This window comes from Mesoplodon mirus (genome assembly GCF_964341445.2).
Source record: "Mesoplodon mirus genome assembly, chromosome: 4".
NCBI classification, from domain to species: Eukaryota; Metazoa; Chordata; class Mammalia; order Artiodactyla; family Ziphiidae; genus Mesoplodon; species Mesoplodon mirus.
Genome location: NC_138979.1, coordinates 163,243,303 through 163,270,694, shown reverse-complemented (window position 1 = coordinate 163,270,694; position 27,392 = coordinate 163,243,303). Strand labels below are relative to the sequence as shown.

The 27,392-nt window shown below is 43.9% G+C and overlaps 1 protein-coding gene across 2 annotated transcripts; it reads left to right on the top strand.

The window, feature by feature from the left end:
* The first annotated feature begins 407 nt into the window (after window positions 1-407).
* Window positions 408-26,218, top strand: VIPAS39 (VPS33B interacting protein, apical-basolateral polarity regulator, spe-39 homolog). 2 transcript variants are annotated; one of them, XM_082617964.1, is made up of 20 exons: window positions 408-523; window positions 3,271-3,363; window positions 4,215-4,317; window positions 6,735-6,878; window positions 8,217-8,255; window positions 8,608-8,672; window positions 9,389-9,445; window positions 13,263-13,355; window positions 13,993-14,026; window positions 14,532-14,634; window positions 16,895-16,922; window positions 18,280-18,353; window positions 20,089-20,164; window positions 20,612-20,746; window positions 21,355-21,396; window positions 21,720-21,809; window positions 22,841-22,927; window positions 23,498-23,587; window positions 24,350-24,454; window positions 25,211-26,218. In XM_082617964.1, the coding sequence occupies exons 2-20, from the start codon at window positions 3,271-3,273 to the stop codon at window positions 25,229-25,231; spliced, it is 1,479 nt and encodes a 492-aa protein (XP_082474090.1). In that variant the 5' UTR covers window positions 408-523; the 3' UTR covers window positions 25,232-26,218. The 2 variants fall into 2 exon arrangements, 1 of the variants encoding a protein (XP_082474090.1); XR_014293792.1 differs by lacking the exons at window positions 24,350-24,454; window positions 25,211-26,218 and adding an exon at window positions 22,432-22,491 and having other exon boundaries at window positions 23,498-23,508.
* The last annotated feature ends 1,174 nt before the right edge of the window (window positions 26,219-27,392 follow it).

Below are 27,392 nucleotides of genomic sequence, written 5' to 3'. Positions count from 1 at the left end.
GCTTCCGTTCCGCCTCGCCGGACCTTAACTTCTGTCTGTTCTAGAGATCCTCCAAACTCCTTCGGGTTATCGCCTAAAAGACACGAAATGCAACCGCTCACACGGTCATTCCTCACCCGTGGAGACACAAAGGACACGTCTCATTGTTTCCCTGAACGCTTAATCGGCCATGCTAAGCCTCATGGGAGTTGTAGTCTTGTTGACTGACCCGCAGGATAACCGCGGACAATGTAGTGGAAAAGACTTAAGCACGGTACGCTGCGGATTCTGGGAGTTGTAGTCAATAGGGCCCTGTGGCCCGTCCAGACAGCGCCCGATGACAGAGGCGGAATGAACTACAACTTCCAGCATGCCCTGCGGCCTCTTTTTTGACCCCACGGTCCTCGTCCCCACAGCCGACCGCCTCTCCCCGGGACTATCCCCTTCCGCCTCTTTTCTATGCCGCATAACCTGTCTAGAAAGGTCGGTGCAACGGCTGAGGACTCTGACGCTGACCTGACAGGGAGGGCTCGGTGTGGAAGAGGTGAGGGTGTCCCAAAGCCCTTGGGCCACATATCTGGCCAGGTCAAGCCTCTCCGCATCCATATCCTTTCACCCTGTTCTCTGAGGCGTCCCTAGACCCCCCAGGCCTGACTCTGTTACTCCAGTCCCGGCGACCCGTGGGCTGGGAGCCGCTGTCCACTCGGGGTTGGGGTCGCGAGTAAGCCCGGACAACTGATTTTGAACGAGCATTTACTGTACCAGGGTTCTGGGCTCTGGCCACTGCGGTTGATCCGTGTTTCCTGGACGTTCGCCCGTAGAGTCTTCCTAGTTTAACCCACATTTCCTCGTCTCAGTTCGTAGCCTGGCTCTAAAACTGATAAATGAATCCGAATGTAACTTCTCAGTAGCTGGTTTCTGGGGTGTCCTAAGGCCGGGAGCGTGTTGGTTATAGATATTTTTGGTTGAATCGTTTTCCTTTCTTTGTCGTGTCCTGTTCTTCCCTCGGATCTACTACCCTATATGATGGGATCTCAGTAAACAAGTGACAAGGACAAGCCTTTGAAATATTTTAAATCATGTTGAAGCAGCTTTCTCAGTCCCTCTTAAAATTGTACCTGGTTGCTTTATAAATTGTAGAACCATTAAATCATTATCTTTTTACTTGCTAAGTAAATCTGTGTTCTGACTTGGCGCTAGAAGTACAGGTTAGTGTCAGATGTCCACTGCTGTTGCATGGTTAAAGAAGATTCCAGAAATCCTCTGGTGGATTTTGGGGTTTGTTAGACACATTCTATGCCTATCCGTAGATATTTACATTTATTTACTTACTGTAGTAATGACCTGCCCTCGTTTTCCCTAGAGTGATAAAAGAACCATGCAAATCAGAGTGGAAATGACCCAGGAGACAGAAAACCTGGATTAGCTAGGAGCAGCTAGCTTTAGCTGAATACTTTGATAATTAATCCTTTTTTGTCTCATTTCCCTCATCAGTGAAATGGAATCTGCCAAGCCTGTGTTACAGGGTTGTTCTGAGGATCACAAAGTGCTTTATAAACCGGCATCTGTACCAGAGGCATTTACCTGCAGTATGCACACCTTCAGTGTTTGTGATGGCTACTCAGAATTTTTGTATCAAAATTTTTAAGCTTCAGGAATGCTTTGAAATATTCTTCTAGCTTTTTCTAAGATAGCGATTTATTAATAATAAAAATTAATACTGAACATTAATTTTCTGTCAGCACATGTGCTTTACATGTATTGTTTTAACTGGTTTAAGCCTCACACCAATCTCAAAAGGTAGGTTTCTGTTGTTATGCCCAAATTTTGCAGATGGCCGAGATAGAAAGATGGCAGAAGATATCCTATACTAAAAACAACTAACATTTAGTATTTACTTTATACTTGGCACTTTGTTAGCTGTTTCTTGACTCCTATTCTTAACTGCAACCCTGTGAGGTAGGATATCACTTTCTCCAAGGCTTAGGAGTAAATAACAGTATTTACCCAGTTTGCTCAGAATTGGAGAAGCGACATTTGAATTCAAGTCTGCCTGACTACAAAGCCTATGCTTCTTCCAATATAAGTGATGATTTTATTGTTTCTGCTAGCTTTGTTATTTGGTTTTGACTCCCTGGCTTAAATATACAAAAAGATTTTTAAGCCATATTTGGGTTCAGTAGAAATCAATTAGTGATGTCTGCAATGGGAAAGGATCAGATAGTAAAAAATTCTCTTCCTACCTTTGCCATCCCTAGATCCCCTGAAAACACAGTGAGAGCAGAGTATGTTAAGGGCCATTGGGAGCCTCAATGGGGCTGCCATGATGAGTGTTTCTTAACCTTCTATTGAGAAAGGTGCTACTGAGATGAAAGAAAAAGCAAATTGATATTTTAGAATTTGACACTTTGTAGCCTTTGGAGTTATTTTGGGTGCTGTGGAAGGTTTGGTACCTGGTTCTTGGCTTACATCAGTTTTCACTCTAATCCAGTTGGCAATGATAGTTTAGTCTGTAATTCTAAGGCAAAACTTTTTTTTCGGGGTGAAATCTAATTTTAGAGTAGTTACGAGAGGGACTTGTCGTGTTTTGACTGATTCTTTATATACTTTTTTGGCCATGCCCTCATTTCCCACATTTTGGCCAATACTTGTTAATAAATTAATCATGATTTGAAGATACAAGGGGGATAATTTAGCTTCCTTTAATTGCTTGCTTGCCTTCAGGCATTTAACAAGCACACATGAGAGCAAGATATATGTCAGTTTTATTCGCTGTAGTATTCCCAGAGCCTAGAACAGTGCCTCAGAGATGGCACTCAATAGATATATGTTGAGTACATGAATGCAGTTATTATCTGTTTTATTCATGCTTTGATTGATATTGTATATTCAGCAAAGTTCGTGATGCATTCTTTTAACACTTGCCTGCTTTGTACTATTACCTTTATACATAACTTATGCTGAATACCCGAGTTCTGTTGTAGGATCCTTCAGAGGGGGACTATTTTTTGCACTTTAAATATTCCTTACAACACCTGAGAGAGTGCCGTGAAGAAAGTAGCTGCTCTAGGAATGAATGACTACTTGTGGGTAATCAGAGGATCAAAAGTATGATTTGATTGGAGACCCAAGGATCTGATTTTATATGGCATGTTCAGTATTTGCTTTACCAGACACTTTCATACATCCCTGATTACTGTGGGGAGTTTGTAGTCTAGGAACTTAAAGCTTTTGGAGCTCTTTTGAGGGGACTCCAGAAAGGGACATATATCTATCTTCCTCTCACTCCAGATGAATCGGACAAAGGGTGATGAGGAGGAGTATTGGAATAGCTCCAAGTTCAAGGCTTTCACCTTTGATGACGAAGATGATGAGCTGTCACAGGTAGGTTTCCGTGAACAATTGCTGAAGGTCTCACCCTCTTCCACTGTGTACCCTTCCCCTTGCATCCTCAGTAACCTGTCTCCATGAGGCTCAGAAGTGTTTTCAGTCAGATCTTTAGAAAAATCTTCATGGAAAAGAACCCTGAGAAAAGAGGGGGATTGTAAAAACCAACTCTCTGCCCTTTTTCCTTTACATTCTTATGATTCATTTCTTTGAGTTTTTTTTTTCAAGAACCCTAAGTCTTTTATCATGTGATATAATTTATTATTATTATTATTATTTTATTTATTTATTTTTTTGCGGTACGTGGGCCTCTCACTGTTGTGGCCTCTCCCGTTGCGGAGCACAGGCTCCAGACGCACAGGCCTGGCCATGGCTCACAGGCCCAGCCGCTCCGCGGCATGTGGGCTCTTCCCGGACCGGGGCACGAACCCGTGTCCCCTGCATTGGCAGGCGGACTCTCAACCACTGCGCCACAGGGAAGCCCAATTTATTATTTTTGAAGGATGAACTGGATTGGAAGTTTGTCTTTATTGTGTCTATTTTACAAATGGGGAAGCAGATTCATTTTTGGAGAGATGGATAACCTCACTACAAAGCAAGTCAATACCAGGAGTGTGATTAGAATTCAAAAGCGGTTTTGATTCCTCCTAACCTTTTGCCACTGGACTCCAGTGTTGGCTAAAAAGCAAATTGTTTTCTTGGCAAATGTCTAGCAGGCTAGGCTTTCAGTTGCAGAGGGTGAAAATGTTGGCCATCTTCAAGTCCCAGTTCCTCAGCCTTCTTGGCTGTCAGAGAGAGAGGTGAGAAGTGGTGACTGCCTGAGTGCCCTGCCTTATGTCTGTCTGCAGTTAAAGGAATCCAAGCGGGCGGTGAATAGCCTTCGAGACTTCGTGGATGATGATGATGACGATGACCTGGAGAGAGTCAGCTGGAGCAGGGAACCTGTGGGAAGTAAGTAGAAGAGGCCCTAGGAAGGATTAATTATTCAGGGTTCTTACCACTAGTAAAGTCTCCTCAATACTTGTCAGGAAAGGGAATGAGGCTAAACTATTTTCAGATGAGCATACATCTGGAAATTTAACCCAGGAGAAGATACTGGGGAAATACAGCAGTAGTTTCCATACGGCTATCTAGGCCTGCTACCCCAGGGCTAATGCTTGGCTGGCTATTTCAGACTTACTTGGGGTGCTTGTTAAAATTAGATTTCTAGGCTTCACTCCAGAGGCACCACTTCAGTAGGTCTTGGGAATGGGGGTGGTTGGGGGGTAGGGTGGGGTCTCAATTGATAATAAGCTCTACAGATGCTTCTGATATGCAGTCATATTTGGGAACTGCTGACTGAAATGCTCGTAACTGGCTAGCAGGACTGATTTCCTTAGCCACCAAGTCTCACTGCCTAGCTGTTCTGTAATACCACTTAACACCTTTGCAGAGTCCATCTGACTTTTTTTTTTCCCATTTATTTATTTATTTATTTATTTATTTATTTATTTATTTATGCCGCCTTGGGCCTTCGTTGCTGCTGGCAGGCGGTGCTCAGGCTTCTCACTGCCGTGCTTGGGCTTCTTGTTGCCGAGCTCTAGGCTCGCGGGCTCTACAGCACAGGCTCAGTAGTTGTGGTGCACAGGCTCTAAAAGTGCGGGCTGAGTAGTTTTGGCGCGCGGGCTTAGTTGCTTCACGGCATGTGGAATCTTCCCGGACCAGGGCTCAAACCCATGTCCCTGGCATTGGCAGGCAGATTCTTTTCCTTTTTTTTTTCTTTTTTTTTTTTTTTTTTTTTTGCAGTACGCGGGCCTCTCACTCTTGTGGCCTCTCCCGTTGCGGAGCACAGGCTCCAGACGCGCAGGCTCAGTGGCCATGGCTCATGGGCCCAGCCACTCCGTGGCATGTGGGATCTTCCCAGACCGGGGCACAAACCCCCGTCCCCTGCATCGGCAGGCAGACTCTCAACCACTGCGCCACCAGGGAAGCCCGGCAGGCAGATTCTTTACCACTGCACCACCAGGGAAGTCCCTTCATCTGACTTTTAAGTGTATTTTTTAAGTTTTTTTTTTTTAAACTCTGCTAATTCATTGGGGGGATTTTTTTAAAATTAATTAATTAATTATTTTTTTTTTGCTGTGTTGGGTCTTCGTTTCTGTGCGAGGGCTTTCTCTAGTTGCAGCAAGCGGGGGCCACCCTTCATCACGGTGCCTGGGCCTCTCACTATCGCGGCCTCTCTTGCTGCGGACCACAGGCTCCATACGCGCAGGCTCAGTAGTTGTGGCTCACGGGCCTAGTTGCTCTGCGGCCTGTGGGATCTTCCCAGACCAGGGCTCAAACCCGTGTCCCCTGCACTGGCAGGCAGATTCTCAACCACTGCGCCACCAGGGACGTCCAAGTTTGTTTTTTTAAACTGGGAGATACTGTCACATGATTTAAAAAGTAATAAGTATTTAAGGCACACAGTGAAAAGTTTCCCTCCCCCACTGTCATGCATCTGCACAGTTCTCAGGCCCTGGCCACCCAAAATACAACTGCTGTTGTTTGCTTTCTGTGTATTCATCTAAAGATTCTTTTTGCATTTGGAAATACATATAGGAATATATATTTTTACTCCCTTTTTCACACCAGTGGTAGCATACTTTATACCCTGCTCTTTTCACTTGACAGTATAGCTTGAAGATCTTTCCATAACAGGACATACAGAGCTTTGTCATTCTGCCTCTCCCTTTTTAAAAATAGCAGCCTAGTATACATTGTATGGCGTTCTCATAATTTATTTAACCAGTCCACTGTTGATGAACTTTAGATTGTTTCCAATCTTTTGTTGTTTATATTGCAGTCAATAACCTTGTATTTTGCCCAGATAAGAGTATCGGAAAGATCAATTCCTAGAGTGGAATTACTGGCAGAGAGTATTTGCATCTGTGTTGGTTAGATATTGCCAAGTTGCCTTCCACAGGGGTTGCACCAGTTTGGACTCCCACCAGCAGTGTCAGAGTATTCCTTTCTCCACCACAGCCTTGGCAACACGGGGTATTACCAAACTTCTGGGTCTTTGCCAATCTTACAGGGGGCCAGTGGTATCTCAGTGTACTGTTATGTTGTGTCATTCTCTTATTAAGAGTGAGGTTGAGCATCTTCTCGCATGTTTAATAGCCACTTGTATTTCCTTTTCTGTGATCCATTTATTCAGTTCCTTTGCCCCTTTTTTTCTGTTGATTGGTCTATTTGATTCTGTCCTTTCTCCCTGCCCCAATTTTTTAAGTTCATGTTGACAAGGGACCAGAGCCTCTAATGAAAAGCTTTTAGAGTTTATTGGAATGCTGGATGCCAAGGCATTATTTTGGATGAGAATTACTGATCTAGATCTTATTATCTTGCAGGTATCTCATGGTCCATCAAAGAGACTGCTAGTAGTAGTGGGTCAAACCATGAGCGTGAACAGCTAAAGAACCGGAACAGCTTCTCCTCCTACGCACAGCTACCCAAACCTGCTTCCACCTACTCCCTGAGCAGCTTTTTTAGAGGTAAAGAGTGATGGTTAAAGGGGCAGGGAGTCCTTTTCTTTTTTTAAGAAAAACCACTGAGGCTATAATTTTCATTTACTCTGTAAGAAAAAGATTATTGAGGGACAAAAAATCTTTAGAGGGCTTCCCTGGTGGCGCAGTGGTTGAGAGTCCGCCTGCCGATGCAGGGGACATGGGTTCATGCCCCGGTCTGGGAAGATTCCCACATGCCGCGGAGTGGCTGGGCCCGTGAGCCATGGCCGCTGAGCCTGCGCGTCCGGATCCTGTGCTCCGCAACAGGAGAGGCCACAACAGTGAGAGGCCCGCGTATCGCAAAAAAAAAAAAAAAAAAAAAAAAAAATCTTTAGAGCTGGCAATTGGGGATCAGGAAGGGCAGAAATGAGGGGAATTCACAGGGCTCGGACTGGGTCTCTAGAACATGATGAACAAAACTGACATTAACCCTGTGACAGATTCAGTTGAAGAAATTTGCCTAGGTCAAAATTCCTTCCTACCTCTGTGCGTTTCTATTGGAAATCCTTGTGCACTGCTGGTGGGAGTATAAAATGGTACAACCACTGTGGAAGACAGTTTGGTAGTTCCTCAAAAAATTCAACGTAGAACAATCATATGATCCAGCAGTCCACTTCTAGGTATATACCAAAAAGAGTTCAAAGCAGGGACTTGAACAGGTATTTATACACCAGTGTTCATAATACCATTATTCATAATAGCCACAATATGGAAACAACCCAAATGTCCATTGACTAAAGAATGAATAAGCAAAATGTGGCATGTATATGCAGTGGAATATTATGCAGCATTAAAAAGGATCAGAATTCTCGTACATGCTACAACATGGATGAACCTTGAGGACATTATGCTAAGTGAATTAAGCCAGACATACAACGACATATACTGTATGATTCCATTTCTATGAGATACCTAGAATAGTCAGATTCATAGAGATAGAAAGTAGAATAGTTGTTACCAGGGGATGAGAGTGAGGAGGAATGGGAGTTCGTGTTTAATGGGTACAGAGTCTCAGTTTGGGATGATGAGAAGTTTCTGGAGATGGATAGTAGTGATGACTGTACAGTGTGGATGTACTCAGTACCACTGAACTGTGTACTTAAAAATGGTAAAGTTTATGTTGTGGATATTTGAACCACAGTTTTAAAAACTGTTCCTCAGTGCCTTTTTTTTTTCGTAGCACCTCAAATTTCTGAAGTTGAATAAAAACTTTTTTAAGCCTTAAGTTCTCATATTGCATAAAAAAGTTCTATGTGCACTGAATCCTTAACCAAGTCTGAATGGCTCTGACTTGAACTGTTGACCTTATGTGTACTTTACCTTTAGGGAGAACTAGACCTGGAAGTTTCCAGTCCCTCTCTGATGGTAGGCATTGACCCTCTTCTCTTGCTCACTGTGGGAGATGTTACTGATCTGGGGTACAACCTGGGGAGTCATGGGGACAAGTGATAATTAGATGATGACATTTCTTCTGACTCCATCATCATTATTAGAAAGATTTTCTGATGCTGAGCAAGGAGGTCAAGACCATTCTGGTTACAGGGGCAAAGGGTAACTTCTAGGGTTGCTGTCTTTGGGGGAGGAATGGGATCTACTTTGGGCCATAATGATGCCTTGGGGGCCAAATGAAAAAAAAATGTTCCTGAGAAGGAAGCAGTAGAGGAAGGGAATGGCAGGAGATGGTGCCCTTCTGAATCAGTTGCCTGTTCTTTTTCAGCTCTGTCAGACACACCTGCCAAGAGCTATGCTCCAGAGCTAGGGAGACCCAAGGGGGAGTATAGGGTGAGTCATATCCTACACTGTGTTATATCTTTACACAGTTTGACATACTTTGACGTATGTTATCTTGCTTGATTTTCTCAAATCTTTGAGCAGGTATGATTTTAAACCCCTTTTATAGGTAAGAAAACTGGATTTTTAAACATTAGAACTTGCCTGGAGTCTCACAGCTAGTTAAATGGTAGAACTTGGACTCAGAATCTCTATTTTCTGATTCAGTCCTGGCACACTTTCCTTACCCATTATGCTGCCTTTTTTTAGGTTGTACTTTTGATCATCACTGTGGTCTGGAAGCTTGGTGGAACTCATATTCCCATGAAGCACATAAAAAAGCAAATCGATTCAAAAGGAAGAAATTATATCATAAGGTCCAAAAAAGGAACATGTTTCTCTCTTTCCCTCTGTTGGCAAAGCCGTTAATTAGAGTCCCAAAACTGCATTTAGGGGTTGAAATCCTGAACCACTTAGGCATAGCGTTGCTGGTTTTGTTAGTTGATCCATTCCCTGTATGATCCAACTCCTCCTGCCTGTATTGTCTCTGTTCTAGTTCCTTAAGAAACTCAGAACAAGACCATGCCAGTTCTTGTTTTTTCATCCATTTCCTTCCACAAAATATCTTCCCTTTAGGGACTAAGATTATGAGTTTGAGATGAGGAGCGGGCACACTTATAATTCTGATCCCTTAACTTCCTGGGATTCATGCGTTGCTAATATTTCAGGATTACAGCAATGACTGGAGCCCCAGTGACACAGTGCGACGCCTTCGGAAGGGCAAGGTAAGGCCACTGGGGAGAGAATTCTTGTGAGATTTTTTTGGAAGCTGGGCAGCTTGACCTTTCTCTTCAGTTATATTTGTTAAATGAAATGGTTTTCAGGAGGAAAATCAATCCACTAAGATGACAAGTCAGCTGCAAAATTTCTGATTCTCCAGGGTTTAGTGTTGCTTTGATGGGGAAGGGGGAAAAGAGTGATGGATGAGAGTGAAAAGTAGTGCCTTTAAGAGTGAGAACAATCTTTTATGTTTAGGTCTGATCCATTGTGAGTTAACTTCTGTATATGGTGTGAGGTAAAAATTGACATTCATTTTTTTCCCATGTGGTTCTCCGTTTGTTCCAGCAGTATTTGTTGAAAAGACTATTCTTTCTGCATTGAATTACTTTGGTGCCCTTGTCAAAAATGCATTGACCATATATATGTAGGTCTCTTTTTGGACTCTCTTCTAGTTGATTGATTTATTTGTCTATCCTTATGCCATTACCAAGGCCTTGATTATTGTAGCTTTGTAGTAAATCTTGAAATCAGGTAGTATAAGTTATTCAGCTTTATTCTTCTCTTCCAAAATTATTTCAGATATTCTAGATCCTTTGTATTTCCATATAAATTTTACTATCAGCTTGTTAGTGTCTACAAAAGAGCTGCTGGGATTTTGATTGGGATTGCATTGAATCTATATACCAATTTGGGGAGAATTGACATCATAATAATTAATGGATCAAAGTGGATCATAAACCTAAATGTAGAATAAGTGCTAAAACTATAAAACTAGAAGACAATATAGGTGAAAATCTTTGTGACCTTGGGTTAGGCAAAGACTTATTACCTAAGCACACAAAAACCATCAAACAGAAAGGGAAAAATTGAAAAGATGGACTTCACCAAAATTAAGAACTTTTGTTCTTTAAAAACACTGTTAGGGCTTCCCTGGTGGCGCAGTGTTTGGGAGTCCACCTGCCGATGCAGGGGACACGGGTTCATGCCCCAGTCCGGGAGGATGCCACGTGCTGCGGAGCAGCTGGGCCCGTGAGCCATGGCCGCTGGGCCTGTGCGTCCGGAGCCTGTGCTCCGCAGGGGGAGAGGCCGCAGTGGTGAGAGGCCCGCGTACCGCAAAAGACAAAACAAAACAAAAACAAAACAAAACAAGAAAACACTGTTAAAAACACAAAAAGACGGGCTTCCCTGGTGGTGCAGTGGTTAAGAATCTGCCTGCCAATGCAGGGGACATGGGTTCGAGCCCTGGTCCGGGAAGATCCCACATGCCATGGAGCAACTAAGCCTGCGCTCTAGAGCCCGCAAGCCACAACTACTGAAGCCTGCGTGCCTAGAGCCCGTGCTCCACAACGAGAGAAACCACCGCAATGAGAAGCCTGCGCACCTCAACGAAGAGTAGCCCCCACTTGATGCAGTTAGAGAAAGCCCTCACACAGCAACGAAGACCCAATGCAGCCTAAAATAAATAAAATAAATTCAAACAAACAAACGAAAGAAACCACAAAAAGACCATAGCTGGGAGAAAATATTTGCAAAATACATGTGTCATAAAGGATTTTATCCAGAATATGTATATAAAAATAATGAATTATCTTCAGTAATAAGAAGATAAACAAGCCAATTTATTTTTTCTTAAACTTTTAAAAATCTTTTTGACTGCATTGGGTCTTTGTTGCTGTGCACAGGCTTCCTCTAGTTGCGGCAAGCGTGGGCTACTCTGCGTTGCAGTGCACTGGCTTCTCATTGTGGTGGCTTCCCTTGTTGTGGAGCACAGGCTCTAGGTGCGTGGGCTTTAGTAGTTGTAGCAGGCGGGCTCTAGGCGCACAGGCTTCAGTAGTTGTGGCACACAGGCTTAGTTGTTCCGCAGCATGTGGGATCTTCCCGGACCAGGGATCAAACCCATGTCCTCTGCGTTGGCAGGCAGATTCTTAACTGCTGTGCCACTAGGGAAGTCCCAAACAATCCAATTTAAAAATTGGCTAAAGGGAACTTCACTGGTGGTCCAGTGGTAAAGAATCTGCCTTACTATGCAGGGGACGCAGGTTTGATCCCTGGTCAGGGAACTAAGATCCCACATGCCATGGGTCAACTAAGCCCACGAGGCACAACTACTGAGCTCGTGTGCCTCAACTAGAGAGCCTGTGTGCTGCAAACTACAGAGCCCACACACTCTGGAACCCGTGTGCCACAACTACAGAGCCCACACACCCTGGAGCCTGCATGCCACAACTAGAGAGAGAAAACCCACATGCCACAGCTAGAGAGAAGCCCATGCACCGCAACGAAGAGCCCACGTGGCAACGAAAGATCCTGCATACCTCAACCAAGATCCCGTGTGCCACAACTAAGATCTGACGCAGCCAAAAATAAATTAAATAAATAAATCTTTTAAAATAAATAAATAAAAATTGGCTCAAGATTTGACTAGTTATATCACAAAAAAGATACATGAGTGGCCAATAAGCACTTGAAAAGATGCTCAACATTATCAGTTATCAAGAAAACATGAATTAAAACTGAGATATCACTATACAGCCGCTATAATGGCTAAATTTAAAAATACTGATCTTACCACGCGTTGGGAGGATGTGGAGCAGCTGGAACTCTCATACAGTGCAAGCAGGAAGGTAGAATAGTAAAACTACTTTGGAAAGTAGTCTGACAGTTTCTTACAAAATTAAACACATTTAGTTTCACTACTAGACATATACAGTCCAGGAGGAATGAAAATATGTTCATACAAAGACTTGTACACAGATGTTCATAGTAACTTTATTTGTTACAGCCCCTAAAGTGGAAATAACTCAAATATCCATCAGTAAGTAAATGGATTAAAAAATTGTGGTATGCCCATACAATGGAAAACTACTCACCAGTAAATAGGAGCAAACTACTAATACCACAAGATATAGGTCCATCTCAGAAACATTATATTGAGTGAAAAGCCAGGTACAAAAGAGTACATATTGTATGATTCTGATTTTCTGAAAGTCTAGAAAAGGCAAAATTTTAGTGACAAAACAGATCAGTGGTTGTTGGGGGGTAGGGATAGGAGAAGGGTATTGACATCAGAGTGGACAAGGGAACTTTCTGGGGTGATGGAAATGTTCTGTATCTTGATTGTGGTAGTAGTTACATGGAATTATTTACTTGCCAAACTCACTGAACTGTACACTTAAATAGGGTAGATTTTATGCTATGCAAATTATGCCTCATTAAAAAGAGAACAAGTTGGCCTCAGATAGCTGGTCCCCCACTGTCCCCAGTGGCGTGGCGTACCCTGCGGCACTTCGGGGCCGGGGGCCGGTGCAGAGAGCCCTTCGTCCTAGGACATGGGGCGCTGCTGGAAAGGCAGCCACCGCCTTGCCCATCACACACCACACGTTCCTGGGGAACCTGGTCCTAAACTATTCCTAGACGACCTGCTTCTGGGTCAGCGTGTCGTTCGTAGCAGAGTAGCTCCCTCGCTGCGACCTACTGAAAGTCGACCCTTGACACAGGGTTTGAAAAAAAACAACCAAACAAACAAACTGAAAAACCAGATTTAAAGAAAAAGAGGAAAAGAGAACAAGTGATCTCTCTACTTGTTGACTTTGGCAAGAGTTCATCAGGACGTCAGCATCTTCTAGGGCGTAAGGCTGAACTAGGGAGGGTGTGATGGGAACCTCTTGGCTCATAGAGTGCTGGGGGCTGTTGTGTAAAAACAAAGAAGCTCTCCTTGGGGACATTTTAGTTTATTCTTGCCCATTCTTCAGTATCCAGTGACAAAAGAATATAGGAAATTGTCTTCTTCCCTGCACACCAATTCTGTTCTTACTCTGCCAGGTCTGCTCCCTGGAAAGATTCCGCTCCTTACAGGACAAGCTACAACTCCTAGAAGAAGCAGTAAGCATGCACGATGGAAACGTCATTACTGCGGTGAGTTGTGGGTTTTGTTTGTTGTTTAAGTATTGTTTTCATTAGTTTCTGAAAGTCTAATCAGAATAGATTTTTAAAAAATCTCTTTATTTATTTGAAGTATAGTTGATTTACAGTGCTGTGTTAGTTTCGGGTGTACAGTGAAGTGATTCAGTTATATATGTAGTTATTCTTTTTCAGATTCTATTGGGTCTAGTTCTCTGTGCTATACAGTAGGTCCTTGTTGGTAATGTCAAGTAGAGACCCTGGGTTTCCTCTTGAAGTGGAAGATTCTCAGAAGTATGTGTTCTAAGGCTTAGCTGGCAGGATATGCATTGTGTGTGGCACTCTTGATTATGACCCAGAAGCAGTAGGTTGGCCACTTTGTGTTCTCAAAAATAATCTGAAGGAGGAGAGATGTGAGAGCAGCTTCTCACACAGGGAGGGAGGTGCCTCTCACCAGTAGGGGCACAGGTATGTGGACTCCCAAGACACAGCTCATTCCATGTGTCCATCACATAGAGAAACCTGTTGTATAGACCGGCAGAGATTCCTGATGAGTTGCTGGCCTCATTCCTAGACATCAGGTGCTCAGGCAGGGCCTTGTGTTTGGAAGGTTACACAGGATAATTCATTCTTGGTTCTCTTGTTCCTCTAGGTTCTGATCTTCCTGAAGAGGACACTGAGCAAAGGTGAGTGTGGTTTGAGGGAAATCTTCAGTCAGTAAGGTATCTACTACATTTGAAGGGAGAATGGCATTGTGGCTTTCATACCAGAATTTACCAGCATCAAGTCTACTTTAGGGACAGCTGGGGTGGCCTGAGACTTCTGAATACACATCACAACCCTGAGGGCAGTTGTTCTTCCTTTAGGGTGATAACTACAGTAACTACAAAGCCCCTCCATTTATTGGACAGACAGATGTCTGTGTGGGTTTGAGGATGTGAAAGTCCATGCTCAGTGCCTGATGTTTGGGTTGGTGAGAACTGAAAGTTAACACAAAGGCTAAGCATTGCCCTGGACCATGGAGTATGTTGCTGGTGGGTTGAGCCATAGGGATGGGCACCATAGAAAACCATTCCTAGCTTCTGATGGATTTTGAGGAGATCATGTTTGGAATGTGTGAGTAGGGAGAGCAATTTCCTATTGAGTAATAGGCTTTAATCTTTCCCCATTTAACTCCTTCCTGCCTGCTAGAGATCCTCTTCCGAGAGCTGGAGGTGCGGCAGGTTGCCCTGAGACATCTCATTCACTTCCTTAAGGAGATAGGGGATCAAAAGCTGCTTTTGGACCTCTTTAGGTAAGAACTGATAAAGTTCGTTAAGTACTTTGTTCAAAGCACTCTGGGCGATAATACAAAGAAAGAGAAGACACTGCCCCTCTTTTATGGAAATGCTTATCAGATAGGATATTGAGACGTGATGGGAGAATTCCTTGGCGATCCAGTGGTTAGGACTTGGCACTTTCACTGCTCTGGCCAGGGTTCAGTCCGGGTTAGGGAATTAAAATCCTGCAAGCTGCGCAGCACGGCCAAAAAACAAAAAAAGAAAGAAAAAAGAAACGTGATGGGATAACTAATAATGTACCACAACCTATGATAAAGTGACCGTGCAGCAGGTGGTTAAGAACCAGGCTCTGGAGTCAAGCACCTGCGTTGAATATTGTCTCCACCACTTAGTTCATAGCGTGACCTTGAGCAAGTTACTCAACCTCTCCAAGCATCAGTTTTCACATCTGTAAAATGGAGATGATGATACCCACCCCACAGGTCATTATGAAGATGAAAAGAGTTCGTGTGTGTAAAGCACTCAGCATAATGCCTAGTCTGTAGTATTAATATTTATTAAGTATTTTCTTACAAAAGACCTAGAATAAAGGTATCTTTTATTACTTGGTCCCCAGTGATGCCAGTGAGAAGTACAGTGGAAGAGCAGAAGAAGCAAATAGAATTTTCAATCAGGATATCTGCAGAGAGCCTCACGGAAGTGATTAGGAATTGAGTTGGGCCTGTGAGACTAGATAGGATTCTGATAGGTAGAGAGGCAAGAGGTAGGCGTATCTACTGGGGGTGGCTGTCTTCTGTCATGTGTTTCTTCCCTGTCTCATTTCAACTGGTAGGGACTATTTTATGTCCTTTCTTCAGTATCAGAGAAGGGGTTGGAACCTCTGGTTAGGCTGACATGTGGCCCAAGGTAACTTCATTTACCCCATGGCTTCAGCACAGTGATGAGCTGCCCCGAAGACTAAGGTGGGGAAAGCAGGTCACCTGGGCAGGGTCAAGGTTACAGATGGTTAGCCAGGAATTTTGCAGAAGACATGTTCATCAAGACAGGTTGTTCCCCCAGCCCTTTCCTCCCTCCCTCCTTCCTCCTTTCCTTCCTTCTTTCCCTCCTAATCAACAAGGCTTTATTAAGTATCACCTCTATGCCAAATTAGTGATGTTAATTATAGTGGTCCATTCAGGGTAAGAAGGAATCAGAAGACAAGTCCTTGTTCTCCAAGGCCTTACCACCGTTGGGGAGAGACCAAACACATTGTATGCTGTACCTGAAAACAACAGAGGGCAGTATAGGCAATCTGTTTCCAAGATTGTACTAACAGAGAAGAGTGTTTTCATCTTTTAAAAAAAAAAAACCAGGGGGCTTTCCTAGCGGCGCAGTGGTTGAGAGTCCGCCTACGCGGGTTCGTGCCCCGGTCCGGGAGGATCTCACATGCCGCGGAGCGGCTGGGCCCGTGAGCCATGGCCGCTGAGCCTGCGTGTCCGGAGCCTGTGCTCCGCAACGGGAGAGGCCACAACAGTGGAAGGCCCGCGTACCGCAAAAAAAAAACCCCAAAAAAACCCAGGGCTTCCCTGGTGGCGCTGTGGTTAAGAATCCGCCTGCCAATGCAGTGAACACGGGTTTGAGCCCTGGTCCAGGAAGATCCCATATGCCATGGAGCAACTAAGCCCGTGCGCCACAACTACTGAGCCTGCGCTCTAGATCCCGTGAGCCACAACTACGGAGCCTGCAAGCCACAGCTACTGAAGCCTGCGTGCCTAGAGCCCGTGCTCTGCAACAAGAGAAGCCACCACAATGAGAAGCCTGTGCACCGCAATGAAGAGTAGCCCCCGCTCGCCGCAACCAGAGAAAGCCCACGTGCAGCAACGAAGACCCAACGCAGCCAAAAATAAATAAATACATTTATTAAAGAAAAAAAACTCTTCAGCTGTATTTAAAAAAAAAAACAAACCAGAAGACTGCCGTGGGCTAAGGTTTTGCGGAGGCTCTGAGCCTTTCTGTCAGATCTGTTAACATTACAGTTGTTAGTGCCCTGCAGTGTCTTCTTGTCCCTACTCTTTGCTCAGCTAGGTAGATGGGGGAACGATGATACCTGATCCACCATGTGTTCTCAAGGGGTTGCTGATTAGTAGAGAGTTTAAGAAGAGAAGGGCTTATCTTATGTATAGAAGCAAATGAGTTTGAATTGTGTTTCTTTTAGAGCAGTCATCCTATTTTGTGAGGTTATACTGCCACACATCAATAAATACAAATGCCCTGCTGCCTTCTGCTTCTTCCCAGGTTCCTAGATAGAACAGAAGAGCTTGCGGTAAGTGTGGCCTTTGTTTCAGTTGGGGGCCTCTTTAACAGAAGTCTAAGCCAAAACCCAGCCTCCAAGATCCCAGACTGATTGAATATTTTCTTTCCTTTGGTATTGATTATATCCAGGAGAGAAAGGCATCTGGGAAGCCTAAAAACAATCCAAATGATGTACCATTTTGTTTCTTTTTATATGCTGTTTTGATTGGGCTTATGAATAATTTTTTTTTTAATAGCCGAATGAAAACTGGCCTGGTCCATTTGGAATTTGTCTCTTAATTTCTAGTTGTTTTCAATTCTTGGTTTGTTGGAGCTTTGGGGTTTTGGCTTCTAATACTAAAGATAATACTGAAAGCAAAGAGGGATGAGAAACCAGATGCAGGTCATGAAGGAAGATAGGTCAGGCTGCTGACGGTGCAGCCAAGACACATTTTGGCTGAAGGCTCAACGACCAAGTGTTAAAATTGATTTTGGGCAGATTTTCACCATTAGAGAAGAAACTCCTGGAATACAAGAATAAATCTGAAAGTTTACCAAAAATGTAATTGTATTATTCAGACTTCAGTGATCATTTAAACAGTTGAACATTACAGTGCAGGGTTAAGAATTTCTCAGTGCTGTCAATGTCGGGATTGTCCTTTTAGTCGCTGTACCACACACTGGTGGTAATATATTTTTAACCTTCTTTACGCAACAGAATATAAGTCAGGAAAATGTTTTTCAGTAACATTTTGTAAAAGGAACTTGTACTTAATATTCAAGGCATGGGAAAATCTCAAAAACCCTTTATCTAAATCTACTCAAAATGATTGGGGATCTGTAGTAATCACTTTGAAAAACTTTTTGTTTACATTTTTAATTTCTGTAGGTTCTAAACTATAAGGAATTTTCTTCAAATAGCATGCTTATAAAGTTTGTTATTTTGAAGTTTGATTAATCAGTGAAAATAAATGTGATTTTTATCTAAAACTTTCATATTTTCTTCATATTCTGTATTATGTTTGAATTGAAGGTGATTTGTCATGCATGCTGTTGTATATAAATTTGGAGTTTTTCAACCTTGTAAACTTTGGAATTGGCAAAGCTGACAGTCTGCTTTTAGTTTATCCCCGTAGAATATGAAGATTTCCTAAGAACAACTTTTTCTTGAAACTAGTGGCTAGCGGCTACCGTATTGGATAATGCAGTTAGAGATAATAATTTTGAATCATTCTTGGCCCTCCTGCCCACCCCTGCCCCCTCATCTATTCACAGAGGAATCTCTGGTAATGAGAATTTAGTTTTTAAGCATGGGAAATCTACTTACAGAGCTACCTTGCCCTTCTGAGGAAAAGAAATAGCTCAAAGGCTTTCTCTGTTTTTTGTAGCTAACCCATTATCGAGAGCATTTGAACATTCAGGACCCCGAGAAACGAAAAGAATTTCTTAAGACCTGCATTGGGTAAGTGGGGGAGAAATGTTTTTAACTATAAATACTCTTATACAGAGCAATGAAAAGACTAAAAAAGGATAGAATGGATAGATGGTTGCAGGGAAAGGCTAACAATGGATCATACAAGCATCGTTAATGATCATCTCATTCAGTGGTTCCAAACACTAGTCCTCACAGAGTTTTCTCTGATAGGTGGTAAGTTGAGCATAATAAGGTCAATGTAGAGAGTTTTCTCCTAAAGCTATATTTATTTAATTTGAAAGACTGCCTTTTATTCTGGGATTTTTTTCCCCCTCTTCCTCCACCCCCTTTTTGGTAGAAAAATGGGTTATAATTTTTTGTGTTTGACCTTATGTAATAAAAGAAAAAGTTGGCAACATTTTACCTTATATATTATTTTCAGTGTTACTGGTCCTTGAAACTCCACAGTCCAAGAACTACTGATTCAGTCCAGCTTTCATTCAGAATATAAATCCCTGTAAAAACCAGCCCCACATATTATTCTTCCAGTGATGGGGCACACAGTTCTCAGGGAGGTAGCTTATTTTATTGTCAGACAGCCTTCATTATTGGAAAGTGCTTCCTTATATTGAGCTAAAACTTGCTTCCCTGTATCTGTCAAGACAGGTGTGGAGTCTACCTAGTAGACCTTGCTTGAGGTTCAGTGGTCACAGTTGTTTTAGTCATTCCTCATGTGACATGATTTCCAGGTTTCACATTTAGAAATTTGTTTATTTCAATGTAATCCGTAATTTTAACTTTATCAGCTACTGAGCTGATACGTCGTATGGCCTCTCGTAAACAAAGAGAAGTTAGAATAGTGAAGTAACTGGAACCTTTTGCTGTCTTCTTTATCTCTTCCAAAAATTGGCTGGGGATCACACTTATCTGGGAGAGTGTAGTTGAATTTCAGAATTCTTCCTGGAGTGAGTGGAGTAGGGGAATAAGGCAGCACTTTCTGAAGGAAGGTCTGGGAACTGGGAGTTTAAAATCTGGCTTCTATTCCTGGCCTTACTCATTGACTTACCATATAGCTTTTAGGCAAGACACTGTCCCTCAACTTCTTCATGTGTAAAAATATAATGTAGTGTTGAAGATGGGACCCTTGACATTATGTAGAGCTCTGAGAGATCTTTACTAATCTACAAACATACCGCCGTGCTGTGTAACTTGATTTTACCTTATTACTCTGCATTAAAAAATGCCTAACATGATTCACTTTGCTGTACAGCAGAAACTAACACAACATTGTAAAGCAACTATACCCCAATAAAAATTGCTCAAAAAAAAATGCTAACAAATGTAAGTGCCCCTTAAGCAGAGTTAAGCATTGACGTTAAGCAATGACAGGAACCGCTGTGCTTCACAGGGATGTGGATGACAGGCAGCTGGCTAGGCTCACTCACTAGCTAAGTGACTCGTTCATCAAACATTCCAACTCCCACAATGAGGGGATTCTAATTCATTCCTCAGCAAAATCCCCAGTGACTGTGTATATTTCGTGGACTTTCAGGCTAGGCTCCCTTTTGAATCGACAAAACCTTAAATATAAAATCCCAGCCAACGGTCTCCTCTATTTTCTGCTTTCTCTCTCTCTGCCTTTCAGGGATGCTGTAAAGGTGAACTGAGATTAGATTTATGAAGCCCCACGAGCTTTTTATGCTTACAGTGGTGATTTGGTTTAGTTGGGTTTGTTTCCTGTTTGAGCAGAGAATGAGGTACTAACCTTCTGGCCCTCTCCCAGTTTGCCGTTTTCAGCAGAAGATTCTGCACACATACAAGACCATTACACGCTCCTGGAACGTCAGATCATTATCGAGGTTAGACTCCTCATCTCTACACTTTCTGCTTCAGTGCCAAAGCTCACTGCCATTCAGCAGCTAGGAGACTTCTGCTCTGCCCACCTAGGTCATTTCCTGTTACATTTTCTAAGAGCCTTTCATTCTTTCTCTCTACGTGGTAGCCTCTGTCCATTGTCTTCAGGCATCCTTTTTCTTCTCACTTGCTGTTAACCTGGAAGTAGGTCCTCTTCATCCCAGAACTCCATTTCATCACTGTTTCTCTGGTCTTCCTCCATCCAACTTGGACCTGTCATCATTTTCTGGATTTTAAGCTCCTCTGGGCTATCCTAGGCAATTTCTTTTCTTTTTCTCTTCTTTGCCTCTTTCCTAGGGTAGGAAGCACAACTGCTGTAATAGTAAAGGCTTCTCTCCTGCCTCTACTCCATGGACATTGTTCTTTTTTTCACTTGGCTCACGCCACCACAGGCAAATGATCGACATCTAGAATCAGCAGGACAGACTGAAATCTTCCGGAAGCACCCCCGCAAAGCTTCTATCCTCAACATGCCGTTAGTGACGACGCTTTTCTACTCCTGCTTCTACCACTACACAGAGGCTGAGGTACAGGCAGAACGTGAAAGAAAGGCCCCACACATCCTCACTGCACAAGACGAGCATATTTCAAAGCCAGTACTTCAGCATATCCTGTTTACAATGGGTGCGCATAATTCTCGGCAATCCATCTGGGAAGCCTTCCCGGCTCTCAGCAGGGGTGAACCAAGAGGAGAAAAGAGGTCTGTAAGGGTTTGCATGGCTTCCAGTGAGCTGGCATGCAGCAGTGCTGCTCCCATAGCAGCCTCTGTTCAAGGGTCCATAGTTTCAAATGGATTCACACAGTATAGAGAAGAGCAGCAGGGGATAGTTACTTGTGGGTACTTTAAAAAATTTGTTTGAACAGGTGTAAATTTAATGACCATAGGCGGGCATGATCATAATGATCATAGGATTAGCATAAAGTTGGGAAATACACCATACCTATTAATCCAGTCCTCTTAAGTTGGGTTATGGTGATATCCAATTAGACCTGATGGAGCTTTTCTCTTAAATTAATTTCCGGGTTTGAATGGTTACAAAGTGAAATGTAGACTGTCTATGTAGTGGAAAAGAAAAGGGGAGATTGGTAGTATTTGAGAAATACCACTAAAATTCCTTCTTCACTTTCATCCTAGGGCACATTCAGCAGTCCGGTCAACTTGAAGAAGACATTTAAGGTAGATATAAATTAGTCAGTGTTTGGTAAAAGTAGTATCAAAGTAACTGCATGTAGTGGATGTTGCTTTCTGTCCCTGCACAGTAGTAAGTCCCTTAACGTGCAAGGTTAAGGGGAAAATGGAGTAAGTTTGTGGGAAGTGAGGGAAGGCTTTAACCGAATGGCCTGCAGCAGTGCTGGGTCTTGGAAACCTGAGAGATTTGTGGATTTTAAGAGGCAGAATCAACACCAGGGAATATTTTTGCCTATCTTTCCAGAATTCTCAAGCACCTCCCCTGATGCGTTTCTACTTCTCTTTAATTTCCCCTGGCCTCTGCTTTCTAGATCCCAGAAAAACAGTATGTGCTGACAGCCCTGGCTGCTCGCGCCAAGCTTCGGGCCTGGCATGATGTCGATGCCCTCTTTACCACAAAGGTGGGTGCCCTGGGACTGTTCCATGCCGCTGATGCCTTGGAGATACCATCTTGTCATCCCATGCCTCCTGGGAGTCTCAAGTTCTAGTTACTGGTAGACATTTTTCCTTCAGATTTTTATTTTTCCAAGGTTTCAAACCTAAAGAAAAGCTGAAAGAATAGTTAAACAGTCTTCAGCTGCTTCACTAATTTGTTAACATTTTTGCCATATGCTTTTTTCGTTTGCTGAAACATTTGAAAGTAAGTTGCAGATATGATACTTTTCCTTTAATTACGTAGGCATTTATCTCATTTGTAACCACAATATTATCATTCTCAAGAAATTTAACATTAATATAAGAATATTATCATACACATGAATTTGCTGTTTAGAGCTGGTTTTTGTTTGTTTTTGTTTGCTGTCAGGATCCAGTCAAGGATCTTACATTACATTTGGTTGTCATGTCTCTATTAGTTTATGTTTAAATATCCATTTTTCCATTATGGGTTTGACAGTTTTTTGTTTAATTGGCTACATTAACTACCAAAGCAATATATGCCTGTGTCAAAATCAAACACGATATGACAGTGTAGAGGGTAAAGAGTGAAGTTCCTCTTTCACTGTCCACCTGTTCCTTTCTCAGGGCAAGCACTGTGAAAAGTTTGACGGGTGGCTTTCCAGACCTTTCCTCATGAACTGACAAGTAAACATTTATATGAATATAAAGCTGTAAAGGGTAGGATCAGTCTACCCAGATAAGTTCATACTACAAGGATTGTTAAGTAAATTGCTTATTTTATTTAGCCATATTTCACAGACATTTTTTTGCATTAGTGCCTATAGATCTAAGAACTTATTTCATACCTCTGACTCTTTTCCACCCTCCTGAGTTCCTTGACTTTTTTGAAACCCTCATCTCTCTTCATTTCTCTCTCCCTCCCCTCCCATTCATCCACTCCTCATCACCATGTTATTCTAGTCTGACCATAAAACGTAGGGAGATTAGCTCAGATGTCTGGCCTACCCACGGCTGCCCCATCTTCCTTTTTCAGAACTGGCTGGGCTATACCAAGAAGAGAGCACCCATTGGCTTCCATCGGGTTGTGGAAATTTTGCACAAGAACAGTGCCCCTGTCCAGGTAATGGCTCTTAGAGGGTAAAGGATCTTCTAGGAAACCTAACTTTCAGCCTCTAGTGCTCAGCGATGGGAGACTTGACCTGCTCTGGTCTTATCTTAAAGGCAGCATAATGGCTGTACTGCACCTTGACATAGAAAAGGCCAGGGAAGGAAGTTCTCCTCTGCCCTTAAGAAGTAAGCCCAATCTACCCTCTCTGAGGAACATCTACTGTGTTTAGCCCGGGTGGAGTACTGACATACTATTCAAATGATGCAAAAAGAGAACTTAATGAGAAAGGACATCAAGGAGCAAGGGGGCACAGCACGGGGTCAGGTCTAGGGCACACCTGTTGCTGGCATGGGTATCTAGCTCTGGGATAAGGAGGAATGGGCCCTTCTTTCCTGGGGGAGCATGGAGGTACTGCAGAGGGTCTACCTCATTTCCCTCTGCAAAACTAGTCCTGTGGTTGATGATGGGAATTGTAGACTGCAGATACTGACTCTTTTCCTTCTTCAGGATTTTTTTCTACCTTTCAGAGCTCTGGGTTTAATACATCTGGGAATCATTAATCAGAAGTACTTCTTTTCACAGATATTACAGGAGTATGTCAATCTGGTGGAAGATGTGGACACAAAGTTGAACTTAGCCACCAAGTTCAAGTGTCATGATGTCGTCATTGATGTGAGTCCGTAAGAAATGAAAACCCTGAGTTAGACCTCAGTGGAAAGTGGGAGATTATAGTCTCAAGTCCTAGATCCTGAGGTTCATCTCTCAGTTTCAACTCAGTGGATAAAGTGGTCTGGCAAGAGTTAGTTTGGAGGGGCTTCCCTGGTGGTGCAGTGGTTGAGAGTCTGCCTGCCAATGCAGGGGACACGGGTTCGGGCCCTGGTCTGGGAGGATCCCGCATGCCGCGGAGCAAGTGGGCCCGTGAGCCACAACTACTGAGCCTGCGCGTCTGGAGCCTGTGCTCCGCAGCGGGAGCGGCCGCGATAGTGAGGGGCCTGCGCACCGCAATGGAGAGTGGCCCCCGCTTGCCGCAACTGGAGAGAGCCCTCGCGCAGAGATGAAGACCCAACACAGCTAAAAATAAATAGATAAATAAATTTAAATTAACACTTGTTTGTAAAAAAAAAAAAAAAAAAAAAAAAAGAGTTAGTTTGGAGACCAGCACTCCTGTATGATTTTCCCAGCCCTCTGACTGGTTTCTCTCTGCTTTTATAAATTCGTTGCACTCGGAGAATTCATAGAACTGAATCAAGCCACGTAACCTCTGTAGACTTCTCTTCAGCATGAAGTTCAGTGGGTGCTTGACCCCACGGTCATCCCACTGTAGCTTCCTGGCTTCTCCTTGAACCTTAGCTCAAAACGGGAGTGACAAAAGGAAAAAGGCCCTTCTGGAGAAGGCTGATTGGTGGTTTCTATTGTTGTCTGTTTTGGTGATAGACTTGCCGGGACCTGAAGGATCGTCAGCAGTTGCTGGCGTACAGAAGCAAGGTGGATAAAGGATCTGCCGAGGAGGAGAAGATTGACGCCATTCTCAGCAGCTCGGTGAGCAGCTGCAGCTTACGCCTCCAGCAGTGTCAGTAGACAGTTCATAGAGTAGCACTGAGTTTATATTGCCACGGCCTGGATGGGATTGCTGTCAGCCAAGCCTGTGGATCTCTTGATAAGGGTCTCCTATGGTCCTACAGGTCAAAAGCGCTGGTTAGAACAGCAGAAGTCACTCCTGAGATGTGGGATGACATAAGGGTGATGTGGGGACCTTGGCTGACAATTGTAGCCCTCTGATCATTGTTAAACCTAGCAGGCAGGAAGGACTAACTACTGGGAGTCCAGAAAGAAACGTTACACATTCAGAATATCCAAACTGCATAGTTTCCTGGGGCTGGATGTGACTTTCCTGTTGGGAGAAAGAAGTGGGTGAAATAGATTTTAGCTATTTGGGGAACACAGCTGACTCATCTCTCATAGCAGAAAATTGCTGAGCTTACTGTTAACGTGGAGCTTAGGTCCCTGTTAGATATTTTGGAACCTTGCACAAGCTACAGCTAGTGAATCTTTGTCCTCAGGCAGGCAGAACCAGAATAAATGCCCTAAATCAGGCTTGTAAGATACAGAATAGGAACTTAATCCATCTCTAAATAAATGAACTCCCTCCCCACATTAAAATTTTTTTTTTCTCAGCCTCCCCCCTCCATCCTTCTTTTCCTTACATTACCTAGCTGTGGGCCTTGTTTTATCGAATTCCCTCTGCCTATCTGTAAGGATCAGTGAAAAATTGATCATTGTTTGTTTTTTTCACAGCAAATTCGATGGAAGAATTAAGTGGTATCAGCTCCCTTGAAACCTGCCTCATTTCTTCCTTTCCTGCCTGTGAAAGTAGAGAGCGCTCTTCTTGGGAGAGTTAAGCATCACATCGCTTGGGCCCATCGTCAGCAGGCAGTGCCTGCTACCCGTGGGACAGAGACTAGCACCTGGGCACCGACAGCTTCAGACCGATCTTTTGTCCAGGGGCCATCACCTGAGGGGCAAGATCTAAAGCTTTGCCTCATGAGAGACTCTCTCCACCTGGTGCTCATGTGAAGGTGGGAATAATTTCTAGACTGGGCCCATATTGGGCAAGCTCTCCCTCGGTCTGCGGAAACTGACTGCTCCAGAAAGGAAGTCTCCTCGACTGAGAGGTACAGGTGTCATAGGGTGGCCACTCCGTTCCCCTCAGCTGATTATGACCCTGGACTTGGTGCTGGACATTGGCAGTTTTGCTCTGAAGGAAGTCAGGACAGAACCAGAATGGCTGTCTCCCAAGAGGCCTCAGGAAGCGCTGCCAGGGTCGCCAGGACCTGTTGGAGGCGCCCTCACACTGTACAGAGTCCTCCACCTCATGACAGAGATTGCCAGCGTCCCTCTGCTGCCATGGTCTTCCCTTTGTACAAAAACTGTGGTTCCTCTCTCACTTGCACCCCAAGGTGGCCTTGTGTGAGAGATGAGAGCGTCCCCCTTACCTTTCCCTCCCACCCAGACCCCTAACCTTATATGGAGCTCAGATTCAGCATTGCTGGAGCAAGCTCTCCTTTTCTGCACAAATCTCATTATTTCACTAGGACCTTCCCCAAGTTTCACCGGGGCTAAACTTAGCAGCTTTTCTGTTAGGCATTAAGATGGAGGTTTTAGGTTCATGGTTGGTTTTCGAGAGGATATTCTGTAATGCCAGTTTCCTGTGTTCCTGTGCCAATATTAGCCTTTCTTCTCTGTGACTGAACTGGGTTTCCCAGACATGCCTAGACTCCTAATAAAGCTGGTTCTTTCTTGGTGCCTTCTCTTTCCCTCCCAGTTATTTTGTACAGAACAGTGAAGCATTTGCCCCGTCTCTTGGGACCACTACAAATCTGCCTTGGTGACAGCATTCAGCAGCCTGTCAACACTTCAGGTTGTGGAGTAACAGTGCTTACGGCAAAGCAGGGCCGTGTGGTTAACAGAGGGAGCACTGCCCCCTGGCTAAAGACCTGGCCTCTCGTCCCAGCTCTACCGCTGACAAGCTGTGTGGTGCTGGGCGAGTCTCCTTCTCTCTGGACTCACTGTCTTAATCTGTGAGGGGACGGCACGATTCTCTCAGAGCTTGTAGGATTCTGTGCTCACGTGGCTGTGTGGAGTGGGTGAAGTGGTAGGGGAAAGAGAAGACGCTCGTACAGAGGCACACAGCAGGCTTTAAGGCAATGTGGTTCTCATCTGGAGGCAATTTTGCCCCCCAGGAGACGTGTCAACATCTGGACATGCTTTTTTTTTTTAAGAATTTATTATTTATCTATCTATTTATTTATTGGCTGCGTCGGGCCTTCGTTGCTGTGCGCGGGTTTTCTCTAGTTGCGGCGAGCAGGGGTTACTCTTTGTTGCGGTGCGCGGGCTTCTCGTTGCAGTGGCTTGTCTTCGTTGCGGAGCACGGGCTCTAGGTGCGCGGGCTTCAGTAGTTGTGGCGCACGGGCTTAGTTGCTCCGCGGCATGTGGGATCTTCCCGGACCAGGACTCGAGCCCGTGTCCCCTGCACTGGCAGGCAGATTCTTAACCACTGCGCCACCAGGGAAGCCTGGAGACACTTTTTGTTGCCACAACTGGATGGAGCTCCTGGCATCTAGTGGATAGAGGCCTGGGATGCTCCTAACGATCCTACAATGCACAGGCAGCTCCCTACAACAAAGACTTATCCGGCCCCAAATGTTAGTAGTGCGGAGAAAGCCTGCTCTAAGGGGATCAGATTCCATCTTTTGCTCCTGTACTTTGCAATGGCCTTTGCAATTCCAGGTAACCTCATATTTGGTTCCTTTCCGGATCAACCCTCTTGCTATTGAAGAAAGAGGAGTTTAATTCGCTAAATTGTGCTGAAGTTATTGTCTGATCTTCAAATAAACAGTGGTGACCTAACTAGTGTATGAGGGTTCATTTAGAGAAGCAGAGCCACTAGGAGTATATAGTCTCCCAGTCTGTCCACCTG